We start from the raw sequence: 24,932 nt of genomic DNA, 5'->3' as shown, positions 1-24,932 counted from the left end.
AAGTTCCCAATGAACAACAGCAGGGGCAGGAGACAGCACCATTCATGGATGGGTTTTTTAAACCCACTTTTATTCATTAATTGTAAGTAATACAAATATTTCAAAAATATAAACAGACATTTAATGGCATCCTACATTTCAAGTTTTTGAATACAACAAATTTATCAAATTATGGACTTGTAAGCAAGGTGGTCAGAACCCCAGAGCCCAGTCACAGTGGGAGGCAGACCTCCCTGACCCTCCCGATGGCGGTCTTGAAGGGGGTTGGGCGGCATAACAGACAGGTCAAATCTGAGATGACTACAAGCAAAGAAGCTCAGGGCCCCAAAGACTAGAGTCTGCTCCAGGGGCATGCCCCACAGCATTAAAGAGAATGCGGCAGGGGGCCAGACCTCTGCCTCCCCTCCCCGGTTTGAATGCAAGTATTTACTGGTGTTTTTTTTAAGACAAAACTAAAACCTCATTTTACAAAAAAGGCAACTGAGGGACAACAGTAACAAATAACCAAATGAAGACCTGAAGGGGAAAACAGGTTTACCTTCTGTAGACACTTGACCTGGCTGGGACATGGGGTGCAAGACAACCTTGGAGGGGGATGGGGAGTTGCCTTACTGAATGAGGCCTCCTCAGCAACAGGGTAGGGCTGCAAAACAGAACGGGACCCACTTCCCAGGGAATGACTGCCTTAAGACTTCCCATGCTGTTAGCACAGGGAAGCTTCAGGGGCCACTGCGAACAGAGGTGAATTTATACATTTATAAAATGGTCCAACTCTTTGTGAGGTGGGAGGGAATTAAACAGAAGGTCCCAGGTTAACTGAAGGCAAGTTACCTCAACCTCTTTAGTGAGGGACCACGGGCCCGCAAAGGGTCCCCTCTACAATGTGCAGAGTGAAGACCCTTACCTGACCCTTCCACACTGGTCCTGTGTCCAAAGCTCCCCCTATGAGAGGGACACGAACATCAGGCTTTTGATTTAGAAGCCCAATCAGAGAGACACGCTGTGTCCCTGAAGAGGCACCTTAAAAGAACTGAACTTGGCAGGTGGGCAGATTCCTGGCATGGCTTGAACTGGGGTTGGCCAGGCCTGGTGGCCTATTGCTTCCCAAAGGCCAGCCTCAAACAGTAAGGGCTGGTAGGAAACCCTGAAACAGATCCTGGGGTGAACTGGCTCCTCCTTGCAATCTTGCCCTCCTCCCAAGTTGAGTCTGGCCTGATTCCTCTAAGGAGCAAGTTTTGCAATCATCTCTTGTCCCTAACACACTGAAACTGGAGACCAGAAATCACCTAACGACTTCAGGCTGGCTCTGGTCCAAACGGATAGACCCTGCTTAGACTTATATTTGGCTGAGCTACCTCTCTAGGGAAGGAGGGGAGGGGGTGTGGCATTTCTGGTAAGGAACCACAGGGGCGGGGCAGGGGTCTGGTGAGACAGGCCTGCAGAGCTAGGCTTCTTCATGCAGAAGCATCCCACCAGGTCATCCTGGGCCCTGGTCATGATCCCTTGGAACACTTAGACAAGCCTGACAGGAAAGTGGGTGGCACTGACACTTCCTGGAGACCAGGTGACCCAAAGGAGGGCAGAAAGGGTCGAAACTGGGTCAGCCTAGAGCCTCTTATTGCTTGTTTAGTCAGAAAAGCTTGGCTGGACCCCATGGCAGATCTGGCCAGAGGTCTGACCCTTTGAGTGGGGCTTAGGAGAGGCCCCCCTGTGATACCAGGAGAGAGGCCTAGGCCAGGGGCTTGGAATCAGAAGCTCCTTCTTGTCTTCAGATGTCGTTCCTGGCCAGCCCTGGAGCCCTCTTTCCCTACCTGCATGAAGCAGGATCCCACAGCCACCAGGAAATGCTGCTGGGGAAAAGACCACACATGCCTTGGGGGCCCTACTCCACTCATGCGACACCAAAGCAAAAGGCAAGGCCTCACGAAGCCAGAGGAAGAAACTGGGCAGCCAGAAGCCCAAGCTGCTGCTCTGCTGCCTGGTCCTGGTGAGCTCCTCAGACTGGCCTAGTGTGCGGGAACCGGAAGGGACAATGGGGGCTGTCCTGAGTGGGCAGTGTTCTCACACCTGAAGCAACTTACAAATGCTTGGTGACACCTGCCTCCAGGGAAAATGGGGGTGGGGGTGGGGTGACAGGAGCTCCCACCTGAAGGAGGGAGGGGAGGCCAAGGTTAAGGCAGTGATGCTGAGGTGGGGCTCCCCTTGGGGGGCCCCCTGTGCTCCCAATTACAGCAGCTCTTCCTCTTTTGTTTTCCATCCTGGGGAAACTTCCTTTTTGTGGCTTTCTTTTTTAAAAAAGCATTTCACTATTAAGAAACTTTGAAAGCAAAGAGACTCGCAAAGCACAGGTGAGTGCAGAGCTCACTCACACCTGTTACTGTTGGCAGGGCGCACGTGTGTTACGTTGGCAAACTAAACGCAGAGAACACCCAGCCCCTTCGCCCAGGAAATGCAAGCGTGCCTGAGGCTCTGGAAAGAAAAAGCGCCAGCCAGCCAGCCAGCCAGCCAGCCAGCCAGCCAGGAGGGATGAAACACTCGGCACAGGCCAGGCCCTGGGGAAGACACGAGAGGAGAAAGCCCTGCCCAGGAAACAGGAGGGTGGGACGCTGAGCGCCCTTCCCGGACTTGGGAGCAAAGTCCTTGTGGCAGCACCAGCAGAGATTCCCTGAAGGGCAGACCGAGACAGCCCCAAGCTCAGCTGCCCTACAAGCCAAGGGGACACACACATTCATGCTTTGGGGACCCGTCCCCACACCCCCGAGGCCTCCCACATTCACCTCAGGCCCAGGACTGCAGCTCTGTCAGAAACAAAACAGCTCAACACTGTATTTAGAAAGGGAATTTTAAAACAGAGTCAAAAGAACGGAAATCCGTTATCTGTCCTCTTCCAGGGCAGGGAGAAGACCTCCTTCCCCACAGGTTCAAGACTATGGCTAGGCGGCGAGGAAGGCAGGCCTGGTGCCCAGGCCTTGGGGAGATGCAGACAGGACCCGAGTCAGGCACTCAGCTGGAGGCAAGGGCAGCTGTCGGGCCACAGGACTTGATGGCCACTGGGGCTACCAGTTCTGGAAACAAGCTTTCATCTTCCCAGAAATGTCGTTTCTCTGTCTGCAGCAGCTGGCAAGAGAAAGGCTTCAGAAAGACGCATGCCTGGGGCACCCGAAGGCAGCCCCTGACCCTACTCTCTCCTTGGCATAAACCTTACAACACTGAGGAAAGGCCATAGCTTTGGCAATGGAGCCTTCAACAGTCTTCATGCCTGGAGCTCGGTGGCTCTCAGGGTGAAGGGAGAGGAGAGAGACTAACTCGATGAGACTCTTGATCCTTCAGTTTCTCCCCCAACCTGAAACACTTATATCCTGGGGCCACAGTTCAAGGCAAGACACACCCACACACACACACATTCTCTCTCTCTCTCTCACTCACATCTCAGGAACCCAACTCAGGGAGTAGGGAGTTCTGGTATCACTGGTCTGATATTTGCCCACTCGGCATCTAACCTGTCCTAACGCTCTTTCCAATCACGTCTATTTCCAGGCCTCATTTGGTGAGATGCTCCAGCTTCCACTCTGTCAAGCTGATCATAAAGGCACAGTGTAGGAAAGCCCCCTACTGGGATGGCCGTGGCTTGGCAGCAGGGAAGGCTAAGGGGCCCGCAGCTGCCCCAGGCTGGTGTAGACATCCTCAGCTCCGCTCAGCTCCTCAAAGATTGGGATCAGGTTAAGCAACTCAGTGTCCGCCATGTCGTCAAACCAAGACTGCACAGGCACCTGGGGAGAGAGAGGGAGGCCTAAGTCTCCCTGCCCCGGATCCCCCTGGAGCTTGGCCCATTCACCTGGGCTGGTGTGCTCCTCCAGTAAACCCCACAGCTCACCACCCTCCCTCTCCTCCCCGCTACTTCTCAGGACAGGGACTCTGCCAAGCCCTGCTGTGTGGGTGTGTCTGAACCACTCACTGCATTCTCTGGGTGGAAGATGTAGGAAGCAGGCGAGTTGTCCAGAATGAGGGTTTTCCTCAGGTCCCTTCCCAGGCGGCTGAGGTCCTTGACGTAGCAGCCCTGGTGGAACACACAGGACTCACGAAACAGGCGAGCCCGGAACACCCCACACCGGTCCAGCAGATCCGTCACGGGGTCAGCATACTGGGAGGAGAGAGGAGGCTTTTTGTGTGGATGCGGTCCTGGTTTCCCCGTGGCCTCCTGCAGACCCGCAAGGAGCTGCCACCCCTGCTCCCGGGCCTTTGCCCCCCTCCTGCCCCCAATACCTTGGCCAGGCTGGCAGTGAAGAGAACACATTCAAAGAGCTCCCCCATCCGTCTCAGGAACTCGTCCACGTATGGCCTCTTGAGCACGTATACCTGAGGAGAAGCAGAGCAGACTGCTGGAGGTGACCCTGTGCGGGGGAAGCTGCGCCGCGTCAGGCCCCATCACCACTTGCGCAAGTCGGAGACTGGCTCAGTCCACATTCCCACAGCCCCGCCTCTGGGCCATCTGGCCAGCAGCCTTCTGCCCCACCGACCGGGGCACCAGCGTCACCTCCTCACCAAGCTCCTGCTGGCTCGGTGGTCCCAACCTTGACCCAGCTCAAAAACAAACAAAAACACCTCAGGTCCCAGGAGCCATCTCTTTCCAGCGGCGAACCATCAGCTGCCTCCAGAAACAAGTAATCAAGAATAGGCCTCACGGATGGAAACAGCCTATCCTGGATTACTTGAATCCAGCCACAGCCTCGGCAGGAGTTTCTATCCTTGGTTCTGGCAGGACAGTCAGTCCAGGTCCCCATCAGGCAAGGTTGCAGATCTTTCCTAAAACCTCAAGCCCTCCCTTGCAGAGCTTCTCTGAAAGGCACCAGGGGAAAAGTGGCCTGTTCCCCTCCTGTGACCACAGATCCAACACCCCGAGGCATCTTGCCCTAGTGACTCCCACCCATTTTGTGCTTGCTCCTGCCAGCCACCCCACCCCTCGTGTCACCTGTCATCATCTTGCACATCATGGCCAGAAAGCTTCCCTGGGTGCGTGTCCCTCGTGGGTCTGCTGTGTGCCTGCCCCCATCCATGCGTGCTCCTCTCATCCAGCCTACGTAGGTGCTCCTAGAACCATCCCTTCAAAGTTCTTTTTACCCACGTCTCTCCCTGCTCAAGAGCATGTGCCTCTGTGACTCTTCCTCCTGGAGGTGTCCTGGACTGGCCATCACTCACCAGACCCCTCCCAGCTCTGCAGCAGGAACCCTGGGCTCCAGGTAGCCACAACTGGGCCTCCTCTCACCTGCCGTTTCTTTACCCTTTAACAGGTCCTCTCTTCTTCCTGGTTACTCATCAAGCTTGGCATCCTCTCACCATTCTGCTGAAAACCCAACTTCTGCACACAGACACCCCACTACCACCCCCACCCCCCAATCATTTAGATCTCATCCCTTTTCCATTATTCACGTCTCTCCTTGTTAGCCAGGAGTTCACTGTGTTTATTTGTCTCTCTGAGGATATGCCTTTGTCTTCTCTCCGAGTTTTATATACCTCTATATACTCAAGTGTATTGCTCAGTTGTGTCCGACTCTTTGCACCCCCATGGACTTGCAGCCCACCAGGCTCTTCTATCCATGGGGATTCTCCAGCCAAGAATACTGGGGTGGGTTGCTGTTCCCTTCTCCAGAGGATCTTCCCAACCCATGGGTTGAACCCGGGTCTCCAGCACTGTGGGCTGATTCTTTCCCATCTGAGCCACCAGGGAAGCCCCCAGGCAGACTGTAAAGGGCTGCCACGCAGAATCTGGCGCTAGGCCTGGCGGAGCACCTCAGCTGGGAGGAGGGCCTTGGGACGAAGAGAACTTTTAATGGATATAGGAGAGCGATGACCATCCATGGGAGCCTCAAGCCCCATTTCTCTACAAGTAACTCTTCTGTTTGATTATCAATACCACCGATCCTTAACCCTGGACTGAGCCGGTTATACAGAGCCAGAATCTGCTCTTACTTAGAATCAAGTGTTTTTAGATAGATTTATTGTGACAGAATCCTGTGAAGGGACCCAAGGGGAGGGAGCTGCATAGAGAGATACAGAGGAGGAGATGCCTGAGCTGGGAAGGAAGAAAATTCACCAGCTAGATGGAATGGGTGGGCAGGGGAGGAAAGGAAACAGCCAGTACTGGCTTCCTTGCCTGTAACAGGCAGACACACCAACTCTTCAGATCAGAGAAAATGTAATAAAGCATTAACAGTGCTGGTCACATTCAGTAGGGGCAGGGCAGGTAAGTAAATGATAGCTATTACTGTTATTAAATAATACTTGTTTTTAAAAAGTTTGGCTGCAAAGAGAATAAAAATGGCACCTTGAGGCGACTGGGGGGCTGAACTTTTTAAGATGAGAAAGCCCTGAGTGTGCAAGGTACCAATAAAGATGGAGAGACTGAAGTTACAGGAAAGGATCAACTGATGGAACACAGCCCTGAGATACGGAGGACCCCAGAGCCCTGGGCCTGGCAGTACTTACCTGGTGAGTGGTCCCTTCGATCTCTACAGGCACTATGAAGTCAGCGTTGTTGATTGGCTGAAAGGCAGAGGAGTTAATGAGTCAGCTCATGAGAAGAGACAAGAAGCCCAGCCACACCCCAGTCCTGGCTAAGGCCTGTCCCCTGGGAGGAGGAGGGAGGGTCAGATCTCAGAGGCTCTAAGAAGCTCCTGCCACCCCACTAAGTGGCTCTCACCCCAGAACAGGCTGCAATATCCCTTCTGGTTTTCTCTACCTACTACCACCTGCAAATTCTACCTGAACTGAGAGTCTCTGGGCCTGATAAAACAGACAGGGACAGGGCCCAAGGCTGACTCATGGCCCGTAGCCTTCTTTTGGGCCTGTCCTGTACAGAGCCCTGGTGGCTCCTATGCCACAAGGGGCAGATGCAGCCTGTTGGCAGTGACGAGAGAGAGCAGGAGCCCCTGCTCAACATTCTCTGGAGTGGTCTCCAGGTATCTGCGATGCCAGTGTGGCCAAATTCCAGAGGCCGGCCCTCCTATCTCTATTCACTCTTCCAGCATCACCTTTAGGCCAATTCACGGCACCTGAGTCAGGTTCCCAGGACAGCCCGAGACGGGTGAGGAAGGGCTCCACAGGTCACGTTACCTTAAAGGAGCTATGCACAAGGGTTTCATCCAAGTCAATGACCACGCAGATTCTTCCCTGATCTTCCTCTGTCACCTCTGGGAGCAAGCAGGTCCCTGGAATCTAAAACCAGAGCCAAGGTGCTATATCTGCCACCAAGATTAATTTCCCTCAACAGAACTCTGGGAAGAGCTAGGCCCGTTGAGGAGATGGAAGATGCCCCCCACTTCAGCCCGAGAGAGGTGACACCAGAAGACCAAGAGGAGAAAGAGTAGAGACCGACTCCCTGCTCCAGCCTCCCCGGGGACCGTGAAGTGATCCAGATACTAAAGACGGAGGCCAGCGCTGGTGGTCAGCTCCACAGGTTGGAGGCCAGCTACCCCCTCCACAATCCAAGGCCTTGCACATAGTGGGCCTTCAGTAAATGTCTGGGACAAACAGCTTCCCAGGTGGGGAGCTCGCCAGCACGCTACAAGGACTCAGGACATCGCCACAGGAGGTTAGCAGGGCTCACTGGGTCTCGGGGCTTCTGAGTAGACGCCCTGTAGAGTCACATACCTGATAAAACTGGTACTGGAGGCACTGGAGCAGATCCGACTACGGGAGAAAAGGAGGCAGTCAGTGCCAGCCACTAGTGCCTTTCCTGGCCATCTGAAGCCCACTCAGCCCTGCAGGGGAATCTTCTCCCCAAGATCCCAGCCCCCTGAAGCCCCCCTGACATAACAGAAGTGACTTTCCTTCAGAGCTGGGCAGGAAAGGGGCCGAAGTCTCCCTTCCGCACTAGGCCTGATGAAGGATGGAGAAGGCAGTGTCCCTGAGCTCGGCTACCATTGCCTCTCAGAGGAACAGGGAACTGACGCAGCTGACGCCAACTGCACAGAGCCAGAATCCAAATCAGGACCCCTTACTACAGAGGCTTAGCCTCTTGCTTAGTCCAGAAACCAGCCTTTTCTTTGAGAACCTGTCTTTTTCCTATGTTCTCCATTGGGGCACAGATGGCGGGGGTGTGTGTGCACGCGCTGAGCCCCTACAAAACACAAGTAAGCCGATGTGAACCCACACTACGGTCCTAAAATGTGAAGGGAGATAGAGTGCAGAGAGATCAGAAGTGTTTTTCCTGCCTTTGGCTAATAATAAAAATGTTACGGTTGTAGCAAGTAAGTGATCTTAATGGAAACCCTGAAGAAAAATGAAAGTCCCAGCACTTAGAGAAACACTGCCGGCATTTTACTGCCTTTCCTTCTAGCTCGCTTTAGCCGTCTTTCCCCCTCATGACACATAATCTTGCTTTCTGTTTTTTGACTTAATGTTGCAACTCAACACTTCCACATTGTCGTGAACAGTTCCGTTAACGCTGTCACCTTGTACTTCATTTAACCATTTCCCTGTTTTGGACAGTGAAGTTCATGTCTATAGCCTGGCTTTGAAAGAGAGGAAGGACAGCTAAAACTTGGTGGTTCAGAAAGAAATACCAATGGCCTAGGGGGAAAGAAGAATTTCTATCCCCACCTCTGAGATGCCAGATGTATCTTCTGGTAATTATGGGAATCAAAGACACCCTATGTATTTCCAAATGTCTCTAACAGGTATAGCTCAGAGTGCTGCAAGGAGTTACCAAGAAATGTGACAGAATTTCAGTTCCTTGGTTCCCTTAAAGTTCCCTGAAAGATAACTTGGAGGTTATCTTTGCTTAGTTAAAAATAAAAACAAGTCACAGGACTTACAGCCAGAGAGATTTTAGTTCAAACCTTGATACTATCATTTACTAACCGATAACTCTTCAGGGGCTAACATATACCCTCTGGGTTTCAGTTTTCATGTCTGTGAGCTGAAATCCTTGAGTCTCTTTGCAAGGCTGCTATGGGTCATATGAGACAATATATGCAAAGTGTGTTGGACAGTTCCAGGAACTTGGAAGGATCTGGATTACAGGGGCCCTCAGAAACCACAAGGACATCCACGTGGCCCACACCACAGATGGGAATCAACAGGAAGAAGATGGCCCACGATGGGAAGGACAGAGGAAGGGCCTCCTCTGGGCCAGAGATCTTCTGATGCAGGCAAGGCTGGCTTGCCCTCTTGCTATGGTTACAGTGACCCTTACTCGCCCATGGCAGTCTCATCCTTGCTGGCATCACACCACCCTGGATCCAGCTACCTTAGCAATGGTGTTGGGTTCCTCCTTGTAGGGGGAGAGCTCAGTGGAGGAGGTTGACTGGCCAACATGCTGGGCACGAAAACAGCAGAAAAGGGCCTTGAAGATGTTACGGCCACGTGGCTTCTTAGGAGAGGACTTGGACACCAGGCCTAGAAAGGAGGGAATGACAGAGGCGTTAGCAATAGGACATCCACGGATGCCCACTTCCCACGCTGGATTCCCTCTAGTCTGTAAGCTCCACTGGGGCACACGGCACGGGCCAGGTGAACAACCAACTACAGTCAACAGTGAAATGTACATGTTTATTCCAACATCTCTGTAAAGTAGAAACAGGAATCCCCAGTCCCTGGTTTGGGAAATGAGCTGCATAAAACTTGCTTTTAATTGCACAGTGTGGGGAGGGGCACTGAAAGATGGGCCAGGTACAGAATCCACTTTGGCAACAGCACACTAAGGGAACCCTCAAGATGAATTCACAAAACCAAAAATCCTCCCTACCACCAGTTTCCAGAAGACTACCAATTCTATAGAAGGGAGTGAGCTAGACCCCTTCAAGTTAGCAGAGCTCCTGTCCTGTCCTGGATCAGCTTCTTTCAATGCCCAATCAGTTGGCAGCACTAAGCCCAGACTAGAAAGCAGAACGGCTTCAGTCTCAAGAAGAACCTACATGCTTTGTTCACACACCTGTGTCCTTCCCACATTCCAGCCACTTTCCTTACCACTCCCTCTCCTCCAAGACCACAAGGTCACTCTCTTGGGATACATGCATCCAGCGCTGGGTTCTGGGTTGATGTCCCTGCTTCTAGGCTGTAACTGCTAAGTCCTGCCTTGACAATTTGGGCTTTGGAAATACAAAGCCATCTTAATCAGAGGCTTGGTAAAGCAGCCTCAGAAAGGTCAAGCTGATACAAAAAGCTATAGGTATTATAGGATCAACCAGAATCAGACTTTGGAAAACCTTTCTCAAGTTCCTTTTTAGATGAACTGTTCCAGCAACTGTGGAGCCAGAGTAGGAAGCCAGGATGTGTACTGTGGCCAGGAGGTGGCACTGCACCACTGCTCCAGAATGGTCCTTGGCCACAGGCCTGCTCTCCTGGGTCCAGGGCAGGAGATGGCCGTGGAATGAAAGCCACCCCACTCCACTTTAAGGCTTAAGGCAAACTCCAGTGCAGGAAAATAAGCACCGGAAATACCTCCATCTCTGGCGAGGGTAGGGGACAAACAGAATGTAGCACTGAGGACAACGTTCCACGTGCTGTTGGGTTTAAGAAGGGAAAGGGGAGGCAAGGTGGTACCCAAACTGCCATCCCAGCAAGGCCAAGCTCCCTCAGCTCAGTCCTCAGAGGGTGTGCTGCACCTGCTTAGAGGCTGCTCCTATAGAAGTGATGGAGAGACATTTAACACCCAGTTCCTGGGCTGCCTGAGCCCCTGGAGAGGAGGGAAAACCAAACTCTGTCCCTGGGACCAAGGATGAGGAAATGGCTGCTGACCATCAGTCAAGTGGCAGTCAGCACCGCCCCGGAACAACTGACTCAGCTCTGGCTCAACAGAGAGGCTGAGGTCGGGCACCAGTCAGTCCAGTCTAGCCCTCTCCCCTCCCTGGATCAGGCAGATCCCCTGACACTGGTATGACCACTTATAACCTTTCAGAACATGTTCAGGCTTCCCAGAGATGAGCCTAAAAACCTGGATATCACTCTTGAGCTCCTGGCCCTGGCGGAAAAAGCAGGATTTCCAGAGACTGGGGATCCTGGTCTGAAGGAAGAAGCTGCATTGGAGACCTTGCCCAAGGCTCCTGCGTCCAGAAGACAAACCTGTGAGCAGAGACCAGTACTTAAAGGCCACAAGGTAAGACGTTCCTTGGACTTTTTCCTACTCTGAATAATCTATGCAGAAATCAGAGGGAAAGGACAGTTTCTCCACCTGTCTATACGGCCCACGTTCAATACCAAGCCCAGAGACTCAAACAGACGCTGACACAAAGCTCTAAGACCAAAGCTGAACCATCGCTTTTCCTCTGGCTTATGGTTTCTTCACACAGAACCACAATCAGAGGCTTAACCTGGGCACCAAGCCTTTCTTAAAAGGCCACACAGCCCAAGCCCTTCCTGAAGAGAGGCCGTCAAGAACGCACTCAGGATCTTAGTGACAGATGCTGTGAAGGCTGAGTAATCCTGGGAGGCAGCGGGGGTGAAAGGGGCAGCTGGCTGGGGCCACGGAGAGGCCTCACTGGTTCCCACTGTGGGAGGCCCAGCAGGCAGGAGCGCTTCAGCCTCAGAAGGAGCTTGTGAGGAGGGGCTGGGGGCGCCTCAGCTTGGTTCGGACTCTGCAGGGGATGAGGGTTTCCTCAAAAACACAATGTGACCAGGCAGCCCCTGGGCCTCAGAGACCACGAATGCCTTGACCCCAAGGGCAGGCACTCGGAGCAGAGCACAGAGCCTTGGAGCCTCGGGAGGGGACCCCAGACCCATGACAGCAAGGTCAGCGCCCCAGACGCCCCTCACCACCCCTCCACCTCTGGGGCCCCACTTCCCTCAATCCTTCTTCAGGCTGTCCATCCTCCTTACCTTTACAAACAAGCCACTGAGAATCCAGCAGGGCCTCTTCCGCCTCCCCCTAACATGGCTGCCTCCCGACGGGGCCTGCAATGGCCTCCAGCTTCTAAGTAGCTGGTGCTCAGCAACTCTGGCTGAGTGAGTGACTCTGGGGCCTCCAGGGCCTTGGTCAGCTCGACAGAGCCAGGACCTGTGGAAGCCTTCTGTGCAACTGGCCCACAAGAGTTAGAAACAAGCTCCCTTATGAGGAGAGGTGGGTAGACTGAGGAGCTGAGCACCTGAGACAAGCCACTCGGTCCTTCTGGGCCTCAGTCATGTTTACTGAGCACCAATGATGTGTCAGGCCCACGATAAGATACCTGACATCATTATTTCATTTAATCCTCACTACAAACCCATCTATAGGCTTAATCCCCCGTTTTATAGAAGGTTAACTGAAGCACAGAGGCTAAGCAACCTGCTTGAGGTTACACAGGGAGCAGGATAGCAGAGCAAGGGTGTGAACCCAGATCCGCCTGAATCCAGAGTCAGGGCTCTTAGCTACTCTGTCGGGTCCCCAACAGCTCGGGCTTCGTGAGCGTTTATTCCTGCAACAAGTGGGAAGCAGTGGGGCACTCTCAAGATCTCCTTTAGAGTGTTTGCTCTTTTCCTCTTTAGGCTGGACTGGTCAAGGATCAGTTTGGGTTTTGGCCCCCTTCTTTGCTGCCCTTGTGGGCAGTCCCTGAAAGGGGTTCGGGGTAAAACAGTACAAGGCTTTGGGATTCCATTCCAAGGCTCCCTTCACCCCCACCCCAGCCTAGCACATACTCTGACTGGCAGACAGCTCTGGGAGAGCAAGAGGACAATGGGGGCGGGGAGAAGCTGGAGCCAGGACCTTTGGTCAGAGATCCTCTGTGTTGAGTGGGTTTAAGGGTGAGGGGAAACACCCAGGGTGGGATCTGAGCCTTGTGTCAAAGAGCCTGTCACAGGACTCCTTTCAACCAGCCAGGGACTGCAACCGCTCCCCAGGAGAGGAGCCCTGGCACCAGCGGGTATACAGGCCGGGGGGGGGGGGGGGGGCGCGGGGGGAGGTGGTGTGGATCTCACAGCACACAGTGTCGCCAGAGAGGGAGGGCAGGACTCCAGTGGGTACCACAGAGCTCCATTACTGATGTGTGCCTGCGCCCCCCGTTCCGAACCTCTGGTCTGAGGCTGAACGTCAGAAAGGACCAGCACTGACCTAATGGGGGGACCTCTGGCTTAAGAATAAAGTGTGCAGGTTGCTGAGAAAAGGGAGGCCAGGACACTCCTTCAACTCACTGCTGCAAGGCTTCCTACTGAGGCAGGATGTGAAGAGAAAGGGCGACGGGGGAGGCATTGCCCCACCCCGCCACCCCACCCCACTGCCCCAGGACCACCAGGGCTGGGGTCCAGGCCCTGCCAGTTACCAACTCAGCCACACCGCTTCTTTGAGCCTTAGCTTCCTTATCTGTTAACTTCGATAACAAGACCACTCCTGACTGCGAGGACAGATAAAACTTAAAAAGCACAGTAGCGCACCATGTGGAATAAACCTAAATCCATGCTGGTTTTAACACGTTATCTAAGGGGAAAACGACTGCACCTTGGCAACCCCATGGGCCCTCCCACCCCAGCACGTGGTTGAAGCTCTAGAACAGAAAGCAAGAAAGGTGTCAGAGGAACTCTGATCCTGAGCAGGCTTCAAAAAGTCAAAATCACCCCATACCTTCTCCCCAGTTCACTACAAAAGTTGTTTTCCAGTTGCAAATTCCCTCGCTGGCATCAGCAAGTAACAGGAAAGCAGGTGAAGCCATTCCACTTGAGACAAAGAATGGCCTCACCCCTTGTGTCCACCATGTCTGCCCCAGAGAAGCACCAGGTGGGGATGCTATTTGCCTCTGCCTCTTAAGAAGCTAGTGCACAAACATGCGTGCGTGTATACACACACACACACACACACACACACATACACACAGATGGAGAAGAGCTTTGCCAGGACAACACTATTTTTAACCTCCTTCTGAAGGTCAGGCTCAGATATCGCCGTTGCCAACAACACAGCTTCGTGTCCCAGCAAAGGAACTCCTCACATACCCGCCTGGGATTCGGCAGAAGGCAAGCTTTTGGGCTGTCGGGTTTTAACAAGCCCATTCATGCAGAAGGATGCTTTCTTGGTTCACCCCTCAAAAGTACTTCTCTCGCCACCATCTCTCATCCCCCCACAGCAAAGGATGCCGCCTGGCTATGACTATAAAATGGCCTCTCAGAGGGGCCTCCCTCCCCTCAGCGTTTGGAGGAAGGAGCATGTGTGGAGCATTTCCGGCCTTTCCTGGCCAGCTGCCTGGGACCTGAGGCCAAGACGCATCTGATTGGGGCTCCCCGTGGAGCGGAGTCCTCCCGGGTCCCCAGCACGGGGCATCCGTGCCTTGGCCGAGGAGAGGCCTGGAAGCGCCAGGTGGACGGAAGGGCTCTTGGACCATCAGGCGAGCCGGCAGGGGAGCCAGGTGAGAGGTGCCTCGACATCCCCCACACAGGAAAGGCTGGAAACGAGGGCCGACCGCGGACACTGCTCTCTTCAGGCGGCAAGGCAGGCGGGGTCCCTCCCCGCTCAGCGCCAGGTCCCTCGTTCCAAAGAGCAGCGGAGAAGCTGACGGTTCCGACTTTCAGAAAGTTGTAGCCATGCTGTTTGGCTTGCGCCAGCGTGTTCTGTAGGAGCGCCATCCCTGCGGCCAGCAGCAGGGCTGTCCTGCCTACACAGACGCCTTCATTAGCTCTTGCCAGGGCAGAAGGGCTCCGTGCCTCTCCCTCTCCTCTAAGGAAGGAGGACTTCTTTCAGTCCTGGGTCCTTCAGGCCACCGTGGGGTGGTAGCAGGGTACCCGGTCACCAGCAACCTCGTCTGCTTTTCCCCGGCCCCCTTTGGCAGTCTTGTCACTGATCACAACATGGGGCCACAACTTCAGGGCCCTTCCCTCAAGGACGACTCAGTCCTGGAAGCAAGGGATTCCTGGCAACTTCTGAAACAAGACCAAGATAACTGGGTCAATTTCAGAGTCAGCCTTTACAAGAGTTATTGGCAAAACACCCTTCCGGGCAGCTCTAACGTATTTTAGAAACAGGCTGGGGTTCCCAGGAGAAACAACAGGCCCTGGAGCATAGCATCTCCTCATAGGTGCATCAACAGCAGGCCCAGACAGCCCATACCAGGGTGCTCTGGGTGGATGTCAGGAAGTGACCGGATGGCCCACCACAGCAGCAGGGACAGACATGAGATGCCACCCAGGAGAACCCACAGGCTGGCCCCTGCCCCTCTTCCACTGTGTGCAGCATCTGCTAGGCCAGAGGGGGTACTGGAAGCCATCCCCTCCCACCTTGAGCCTTCCTCTTCCCCTAAGGAGGTACTAAGCAAACCCCTGTGGGAGGTTAGGGGCTAAAAGAAACCTCCCAGCAGGACACTAACATCCTCATAGCGGCTGTTTCCACCCGTCTCAGTGCTCTGCCTGATCTCTGGTTTGGTGAAGACCTGAAGAACTTAGTGTCTCCTCTCTCTCCAGCTATGGAGCCTGTTCTAGGTGACACATGCATGAGAGCGAGATGGAAAAAGATCGAAGGCCCAAGATACAGCAAGGGACTCGACCATCTCTCCTCTGACCAGTGGACAACAGGGTGGTGACACAGGTGTCACAGACTTGGGCTTCAATTCTGGCTTTGCTGCACACAAGGTGTGTGGCCTCAGGGCTCAGTTTCTCCCTCTGTAAAAGGGGAAGACTAACGTTACCCAGTTCACAGAGCTGTGCGGATTACAAGTGGGTCTGGGTGTGTCCTGAGCCTAGTAAAACACTCCTAAATTCAGCTGCTTGCCTTCAGCACAAAGCACTTTTATACCCTTATCTCAGTCTCAATCTCAAACGGCCACATTGAAAGAGACCACAGAGGTTTCTTACCATTCCAGAGGTCACATAGAGGTCATGGCAGGGCCAATCTTGGGAAATGGCGTTTTCCAAGACTCCACAAAAACCAAGCATACACACACACACACACACTCTCTCTCTCTCTCTAGTTGAGGGTGGCCAACCATTTCCTTCCTTCCTTCCTCTCGTGGCTGGCCCCTGCAAACAACTGGAAGGAGTCTGCCAGGGAGTCTGTCCCACCTACAGGGTCACTCACCCGCTCCCCCCACAGCCCAGCTGCACGAGGGACCAACCCACCAGTCTTGTTATGTCCACTGACGGCGCTAAGCTGGACATCAGGAAACCTGGCGCCTGCCCCACCTCAGCCACTCAAACAGCCTTGTGGGCCTGCCTAAGGCACAACCACCCTGGGTTGTCTGCTTGAAGGCCAATCAGGAAAGGGCCAGGCTGCATGGTCCCTTACAAGGTAGCTTCAGGCACCTGAATCTTGAACAGGTACCTTGAGAGGTGGCCTGCACAATGCCGAGAAGAGGCTGTGTGGGTCAGAGTTAGGCTTGACTCAGTCAGTCCTAGCTGCCCCAAATTGGCTATGTTCCCATGGACAGGGTGCTTGGTTTCTCGGCAGAGGATTTCCTTACCTGTCCAGACAGGATCATTCCTACCTCACAAGGTCACTGCGGGGCTTAAGTAAGATACTAGATATAAAAGGCTGGGGCAGTTCCTGCCCCACAGTAAGTGCTCTCTATCATCTGTGATCATTACTGGTGAGGGAGGACCATGACTCTGCCCATTTACACTCAGAAAACTTTCAGACCCCCCTTTAGGAGCCACAGGGTGGTTAACAGCAAAACTGGACCCCTCCAGGGACTCTTCATGCTCAAGGCTAAACAGGCAGTTGGGCTACTGCTGCACTCACCTGGCTTTCCTCCAGGGACACCTGTCAGACTCACAGGGAGCACTTGGAACACACGTATGCCCGTCCCACCTGCTCATGCTCTGATTCTGTAGGACCCAGGTGGAGGTTGTATTTTTAGTAAGTGTCACAGGAGAGTCTGATGTGTGTCACTGGCTAAGAGCCAATGTCTAAAGGCTGCCAGTGGTCCTTGACTAACCCTTCCAGGACCGGAGGGTGATTCAGTTAGAGAACCCAAGGCCCCTTTCCCTACTACATCCCACTGCCTCAGTGTCTCTGCAGGCTTCAGGGGACTTGCACCCCAGAGCCTCATTTTCCTTTCTAGGGGTACTTGTTCTATTCTATCACAGAGTCAAAAGACCCAAGCCTGCCGTCTCTTAATATAGGCCCCTGTTCCTGAGAAGGAGGCCCGAGCCCCCTCGGCGGACCCAGGAGACACTTCTGAACATCTGTGGTACACGCTCTGAGCCTTCTCATGAATCTGCTTGGCTCTCATTGGGTTTGGGGCCCCATTTGTTCCCTGAGATCTATGTGGGTGGGAAAGAGAAATTCTACAGAATGCAAAAGAGATGAAAAGAGGTATTGAATAAAAAGGGAGTAAGAGCAAAGTCTGATTTGGGATGGGGGTAGGGTAGGAGAGGACGACAAGGATCACCTGGGAAAGAAAAGGAGCTGTCAGCAGGTCTGCTGAGAGATCAGGTTTAAGGCTAACCCCTAGAATAGCTGAGGAATAAAACAGAACATGCCTGTAACTCCTGCCCAGGAGGCCATGTGCTTGCTGGAGTACCCATTCTGCCATAACAGACCTGGTTCAGACACACTAAGACCTGAAGGGCTGGGCACCTGGCCAGACAAAGGTACTCTGTTCTGCTTGGCCTCTGGTACAGAGAGGCTTCCAGTGCTAAATCACATTCTCCACTTTGATTTCTACTAGTTCATTCCTAAAACGTGCATGATAATAAACTCATCTGCATCTCAGTTGGGAACTGTTCCTCCTCTACAGAAGAGGGAGGGAGTTCAGACAGGGCCACACCCAATCCCATGTCCCCAGGACAAGTGAGTTAACGCCGTGCTTCCTGAGCTGGCCAGCCTGAGCCAGGGTGAGACGCACTTTAAGGCTGTCTGTGCTTTCTCAAGGTTCACTCCAAAAACACAGAAACAAAGACACAGCTCTGGAACATCTATTTCTCTTCAAAACCCCAGTTTCTTTTTCTCTCCTTGTTACCAGAATTTCCTAAAAAAAAAAAACATATATATACATATATATATGTGTGTGTGTGTATGAATCTCACCGGGTTCTTTAACTCTTAGCTAATGCAGACAGTAAGAACGTAGCATACAGTTGTCTCAAGTCTTCACTGTACCCACTTCTGAGGGACTGAGCAACTGTTCAGAAGATTTAGACTTCAGGGACTCTACATAGGAGGTGTGCGGCTGCCTGGCCTCCTCCCACCCCAGATGCCTGGGCTCCAGAAAGAGCAAAAGGCCTAAGGCACAATCTACTTGCATAAAATCCCATCCAGTGTCACAGGGGCAGAGAGGGGGTCTGTGCAGCAAGGCTATGATCCTCCCAGAAGGCTTAAGCTCCCACATTAGTGTTCCCTCTGACCCTCAGCCACCTGTCTTTAACAATAAAACCCATATGATTATTTTGGTGCTTGTATTGTGTCCTTCAGGGAATGGAGGAACACTGGAGTGGCAGTCTAGCTGTCTAAAAGAGAAGGATGTTAACATTTTTCAATCATCTTCTAAGTACCAGGGATTACATATGTGTAGAGACCAATACTTCCATCTTACAGAAAAGTCACTAAGTCGCTAAGAACAGGGAAGTGATTTGTCAAGTCTCACTGTAAACAGGGAAAGCAGGGATCTGCACCCAGGCCAGAAGCAACCAATTCTGCTCCCCAGCAATTCTCCCGAACACTTTAACTGCTGTCCCTGCCTTCCACCCTCCCCTCCCCAATCCCCTCTCCATTCCAAGAGACAAGATGAGAATATAAGACAATAGCTCAACTTACCCAAAAGCTAGGAGGAAGAAAAGTTGAGAAGGGGAAGGGACATATACTTACATATAAACACATACTGTCTTTCTCTTGCTAAGTAATGAACACATGTATTAACTCTTCACAGAAAGGTTGGGTGCATCAACTTACTTCTATTTATCATTTTAACAAAGTCTGTGATCATAGGGGATTTGGAAGGTTCCACTGAGAGGATGAAAAGGGACCTCTCTTCTATTCAGCTGAAGACCCCTATAGTTGAGAGGGAGGAGACAGGAGTCAGGGACAAGACCACCTCTGCCATCTCTGGAGGGGTTTTCACAGCAATCCCTGAGTCCAGCTCCACCGCAAACTGTCCAAGTCAGACTCAGCAGCAGAACTACAAACTCCCAGCCCAGGATGGCGGGCATTTACAATCATTGTTGCTGAGTTAGCAGGGCTCCCTTGGGCTGCTTTGGCAGGGAACAAACACAAGTGTCAGTCACCACCCAGGCCCCCACCCCACTCCAAGGTGGGGCAACAACTCCAAAGGAGACACAGGAGCGAGGCTCGGTGGCCACAAAGAAGCCAAGGCTGAAGCTGGGCCAGGATGGGAGAGGAACCCGTGGGGCGGGAGGAGCCAGCTGTAAACACACACCCTGGACGCTCACCCAGCCAGCTGAGGAAGAAAGCCAAACTTTTCAAGTTAAGGGCCTAGCTACAACTACAGTGAAAGGTGTCTGAGCTTTTACATGAGCGAATAAGGCAGAATTTCTCCCTTGTAGGGAGGAAGCAAGAGTCAGAAAAACCTGCCTCAATCCTAACTCTTAGGGATGGTCAGTTACCAGAACCTGCTGCTAAGACATGTGAGAAGACAATTCAAAGCATCACCATCAACTGCCTGAAAAGAAGGGGCGTTAGGTCCCACAAAACAAAACAGAAGCAGTCCCAGCTCCCACAGAAGGGTTGTCGGTCACTCAAGCTCTGGAAGAGGTTGCCCCACCCTTGCATTTCACCCCAGGAGGTTATAAGCTAACCTATGTCCTTGGCTTCTCCCCATCTAACCTCGAAGCCCAAGGCACAGTCTCGCAGCAAAGGGGAGACATCCTCAATGGCTGCCATAAATGGTGCTTTTCTAACCAAAGTGATACTAACTTTCCTTTTTCACTTTTGATACTCCACACAGCCCTAGCCTTGCTGGACTAGGGATACTAACTTTCCTTTTTCACTTTTGATATGCCACACAGCCCTATCCTTGCTGTACCAGCGAGCCATCTCACCCATCTGTCTGGGGAGATGGTCCAATTTGGGTCCTTTCATCATCAATGCTTTCAGCAACTTTGTTCTACTTCCCCTACTGTAATTACTTTTGAATCATCAACACCCAGCCAGCCTTAAAGCTCTGAGAGCAGAATGCTAAAGAAAAAGAGGAAAAAAACCATCCAGCAAACAACTTCACTAAAAAACCACCCAAGCTAGGAGCCGTTAGTATTTTTCTGGAAATTTACTGATTAATAAACTGGGTCTGTACTCCTTCCCCATTTTTCCAAAGGGAGGCAGAAGCGTAGAGATAGGACACTGGAGAGGAGAGAGGGCCAAACTCTTAAAGAGAGAGAAAACATCTGCACCCCACTTTTTTTTTTTTTTTTAAGATGCAGGATTTGTTTGTAAAGGATGAAGGAATCAGAAAGTTGGCTTGCTGGTTGCCTTTTGCCCAAGCAGTTCAGGAAGAAATCATGTCTTCTCTGGAATGCAGTCAAATTACAGGGGAGAGAGACCCCCAAGCTGCCGGCTTGAGGATTCAGATTCCTCCAGGGATAAGTTTGAAGGATAAACCACACACACAAAAATGAAAATCGTAACTCTAAAAATTCAACCAACATCAGCAACTAAAGACTGTCAAGAAGACAGCTGCTTGCTCTCTGCTGCTATCTATTCTCTTCCCCACCACTTGCCCTGGTGGATAAAACTTCCAGCTTTTACTGGTAAGCTGTCTCTTCAGCAGTCCAGCCTTCTCCCACTCCTGGTGTGGTCCTCTCCCTGGGAGGGCACCCTCCTGAGCCCCTACAGGAGGGGAGGACCAGAGTGGGTTCAGGGCAATTCTTCCCCTTCTCATCAACACTGCCCCCTCTGGAATCCTCCATCCACACATTTCTTCATTTTTGGCTAGCACTTGGGAATCTTTTTCTCAGATGAGGTTGGGAAGAGAGCAGGAAGAGTCAGGAGTGAAGTTATAAAAACAGAAAGCCTCCCCTCTTCAGCCTCAGCACAGCTGAGCAGCCAGGGGAGGGGTGAAGCTGCAGCCTGGTTAGTGATGTGGCCAGGAGAGCAGGGAGTCAGGGGCTTTGGGATCTGAGTAGGCAAGGCTTATTTAAATAGGGCCAGCAGATGCAGGAAGCACGCACTACTTCCCGCCCCCCAGCATTCCACTAAGGGAATTAGGGAATGGTGAAACCACCGGCCCAGCTTTTTAGCCTCTAGGCAAGTTGGGGGTACTCCTTGGGACCAGGAACCCCCGAAATAAGTGATCTGCTGACTAATGTTGCCTAACAGGGAGCTGTGGGGCTACACCGAGGCCCCAGGGCTGGCCCCTCACAAGGCACTGGGCCTTTTTTGCCCTGTTCTGGGGGATCGAGGGATGAGCAGGGACGCTCCGAATTTGGTCCCAAGAGCGTGAGCTCCCCAGCCTCCCCAGGCCAGGTGGCCCGAGTCTGGGACGTTCTCCAGAAAAAAAAAAAAAAAAAAGACTAGTCTTTATTCCCCGCGGAAATTCTGTCCGCTCTTCCAGACACATTCCTCAAGGCCTGATGAGGAACGTGGGGGAGGGGGAAAGAGTTTCGGGGCCTTCTCCAGGACCAAACTCAAAGATCCCACCCTCGGACCCCCACCTTCCCCGTCCCTAGGAAGGGCCTCGGCCCAATCACGCTCCAGCCCCCAAACCGACACCCAGAGAGGGCCCGAGACGCCCCCCTCATATCTCCCCGCGACCCGCAGGAAGACGGGGGCCGCTGCCCACCGAGAACTCGCACTTTTTCGCAGCGCGATTCAGAAACACGCCGGGTCTGATGCCATCCGGCGAATTATGTAACCAGGGACACCGTTCTCGAGCTAAACAAACGCGGCTCTGTGTGTGTGGCTGCGGCCCGGGGGAAGCGCACCGGGGCAGGGAGGGGCTCCGGTCGGGCCTTGGGGTCGCGCTAGTTTGCTCAGCGAAAGCGGCAGGAGGCCGCCCGGGGAGAGCCCCGCGAGCCGAGGTCCCTGGCCCAGCAAAGGGCCGCGGGCGGACCAGGTCCGGTCAGCCAGGGCTCAGCCCCTCCCCCACCGCGGCCGCCCCCGCCTCCGGGCGGTGAACTTGGTCCCAAGTCCCGCCGGACGCCGTCACCGCCCGCTGCCTGAGCAACCCCGAGCTTTGGCGGGGGTGAGGGGCTGGGGGGTGGGGCTGGGAAGTGCTGGACTCCAGTCCCGGCTCCATTCTAGCCCGAGGTCGGCCGGGACCCTCTCTTTTTCCTCCCCTCCCCAGTCCTTGTAGTCCTGGGGCAGCCGCGCGCTCCGGTGCGGGAAAAGTGACGACCCCACCCCCTAACTCTGGAGAGGATAGACGCGAGTAGACTCGCGCTTCGAGCGCTCACCCCTTAGTCTCTCTGCCCGGAGAGGGGGTGCAGGAAGGGGTGACAGCTGCGCGGATGACGCCCCTCCCCCTAGGGCGCAGGGAGCCCGGGCCCCGGCGCAGCCCTCTGCCGGGTGTGAGTGCGCACCAGGACGCAGGGGCGGATGGAGTAGGGGATCCGGTCGGAATCGCCCACTCTGAGCCCCGGGAGGTCAGGGGCCGAGACTCGGGTTCGGAGCTGTGCTAGCCCCCTCCCCGCCTGGGGGCGACGCAAAGTTTTGGGAAGTTGTTGCCCCTACCTTGCTTGGTGAGCACCAGGGCGTCTTCCCTCCGCGCCTGGGTGATGATGGAGCCGTGTTCCATCTAACAATCCCGCGGGCCCGGGCTGGCTGGGCGGGAGGACGCGCGGGCGCACAGGCTGGGCTGGGCTGGGCTGGGGGGCCTGGGCGGGGGCCCGCTCCGGCTCAGGCTCGGGTTCCCGAGACTCCGACTCCCACTGCTGTTCACATCCCGGCTCTTGTTCCCTCCCTGGGCCGGGAAGGGAGGCGGCCTGTATGGAGAGCGGGCGAGCCGGGTAACGGCTCTCCCGGGTGCCCCCAGCCCCGATCCCCCGGCAGCAGCTCCGGGCTCCTCAGTTTGGGTCCAACATGGAGAATCCGGAGCGAAAACAAGAGGAGGAAATGGGACACGGGGCGGTTTCCAGGCTCCCCCCTCCCCTCCGTACTCCAGATAAACAACCCGCGGCTGCAGTGCCCACCCCCGCGCGCCTCCAGGCTCCGGACCCGGCCTCTCTACAGCCTGCAGGCGCTTCCCGCTTCGGGGCACAGTCCTAGGCCCCGGGCCCCTCCACCTGTGAGCCGCCGGGGCTGCGGAACATCCGGAGCTTTGCAGTTTTGTTACGGAAAAAGCGAATCCCCGAGGGGGGTGGGGTGGCGGGCGGGCTGGCTGGCGGGGGAGACTTGAAACCGCTCCGGCATTCCGATTGGCCCTCTCCGAGAAAAGGGGCGGGGCTCCTCCTTACTATGCGGTGCGGGGACCCAACAACATTCCAGTCGTTAAGGCCACGCCCCGGGCCACTCCCCCCTCGTCGGGCTGCGGCCTCCCAGTCTCCTCGGCCACACCCCCTTCTCAACTACTTAAAAGGACACTCCAAAGCTCACGTTTCCCTCCTCTGTGCCGGGGTGTTCTTGTCTGGGTATCTCTACCCGCTTACGGTGGAATGGTTGCGCCCTTCGGGTAGCCAAGCAAGCCTCCAAGCATAAGTCAGGTCGGACCAGGATGAGAGAGAGGCTTCGGGCAGTTGTTTTACTTCCTGCTTGGCGCTCGAATTGTGGCCCCTTCGTTTCACGTAAGAGTACAACCATCGAAACCAGAAAGGGATACGTGTGGTGTGCGTGGTGTGTGAGTAGGCCGAGGACTTTAAGAATATCAGAGCTGGAACTGACCTCGGGATGGTCTGACTCTCACACAACAAATGAGACCTAAGGAGCCAGCTTTGCTCAAAGCCTTTCACTTACTCCCATTTAAGGCTTCTTCCCTTCTCCCCCTCCTCTCAATCCACCCCTGGGCGCTTCGCTCCCCCTCCCCCACAGTACCAGTCTCAGCTTAGATGGATAGAAGTCCCTAAGCTTAAAGTATCAGCTCTGTGGACCCTTACTGCCCTCCCTCCGTGGTTTTAGGGCCCAGGCACTCTCCTGCTGCTGTGACTCCTGGACTCAAGATAGTGGGTGAGGGATATACATTTGTTCCCAAGAAGTGGAAACTCCAGAAAGGCAAATTTCAGTTCAATATCAGGTCTTTTCCAGTGAGCTACAGCTATCCACAGGTGACATGGGCGCCTTGGGAGGAATGGAGCTGTTCAAGTCAAGGCTGGGGAGAGTGATGTCCAGTGAGATTGCACTGGGTGACTTCTGAGCTACCTCCAACCCCCATAGTTTATGATGAATGAAACTTAGGCTGCCAAGGAAGAAACTCTCTGGAAGATCAGGATTTCTCTGGCCCCTGGGAGGCTGGGGCAGCTGATGGCCTTTCTGCTGTAGTTCCCATTGCCCAATATGTACCAGGCCTCACTGGGGGTTGCCGGTCAAGCAGGTCACATCTTAAACTTGCTCCCCATGCAGACAGATGAGCTTGTGATGCATAAGCGCCTGTGTGCCTTAACAGTGCTCACGTGCACCTGTTCTTCTGTTCCTACACATACATACATAAAACCTTTTTATATAACACTTTTAAAGGAAATGCAGTTTTTCCAAAGTGAAAGCTGGTACAGAAGATCTGAATGATGCTTATGTAACTTTAAACACTGAGTTTGGGTAGATGCTAATTCATTAAAAGAAGGGGAAAGGGAGGAGTTCTCATGTACCTCCCATCATTGTGAAAAAGTTCATAAAAACCTTAAAAGATTTTTAAGGTAAATCTTTTAATAGGTTGCTAGGGGGCCTTTTCGGGCCCTGCCCCCATCCTCTTGTGGGGAATTCTACTTCAGTGAGACGAGGGGGAGTGCAGGCAGAAGCTGAGGACAGAGGATTGAGGGGCATCTGCCCCACCCACCCTTACTCCCCCAACACTCCCTTCCTCCTGCTCTCTAGTGTTAGACAGGACACTTCACCTCTCTACACGGTCATTTCCTCATCCATGGAGACAATCCCTCCCTCATTTATAGTTTACAAAGTACTTTAACATACATTTTCTGTCATGTTTGATCTCTTACTGTTTTGAGATT

The 24,932-nt window shown here is 53.7% G+C and overlaps 1 protein-coding gene across 2 annotated transcripts; it reads right to left on the bottom strand.

Annotated features, from left to right (window-relative positions):
• CTDSP2 (CTD small phosphatase 2) lies at positions 42 to 23,099 on the bottom strand. Of its 2 annotated transcripts, XR_001918067.1 has the most exons (9): positions 22,510 to 23,099; positions 9,248 to 9,396; positions 7,648 to 7,686; positions 7,111 to 7,212; positions 6,484 to 6,540; positions 4,264 to 4,356; positions 3,956 to 4,141; positions 3,501 to 3,770; positions 42 to 3,117 (listed from the first exon to the last, which is right to left on the bottom strand). XR_001918067.1 is itself a non-coding variant. In XM_005680257.3 (8 exons), the coding sequence occupies exons 1-8, from the start codon at positions 22,571 to 22,573 to the stop codon at positions 3,645 to 3,647; spliced, it is 816 nt and encodes a 271-aa protein (XP_005680314.1). In that variant the 5' UTR covers positions 22,574 to 23,099; the 3' UTR covers positions 42 to 3,644. The 2 variants fall into 2 exon arrangements, 1 of the variants encoding a protein (XP_005680314.1); XM_005680257.3 differs by having other exon boundaries at positions 42 to 3,770.

The sequence above is a fragment of the Capra hircus genome, chromosome 5 (assembly GCF_001704415.2).
Source record: "Capra hircus breed San Clemente chromosome 5, ASM170441v1, whole genome shotgun sequence".
Taxonomy (NCBI): Eukaryota; Metazoa; Chordata; class Mammalia; order Artiodactyla; family Bovidae; genus Capra; species Capra hircus.
Note: the sequence above shows the minus strand (reverse complement) of the source record. Positions and strands in the feature narration are given on the sequence as shown.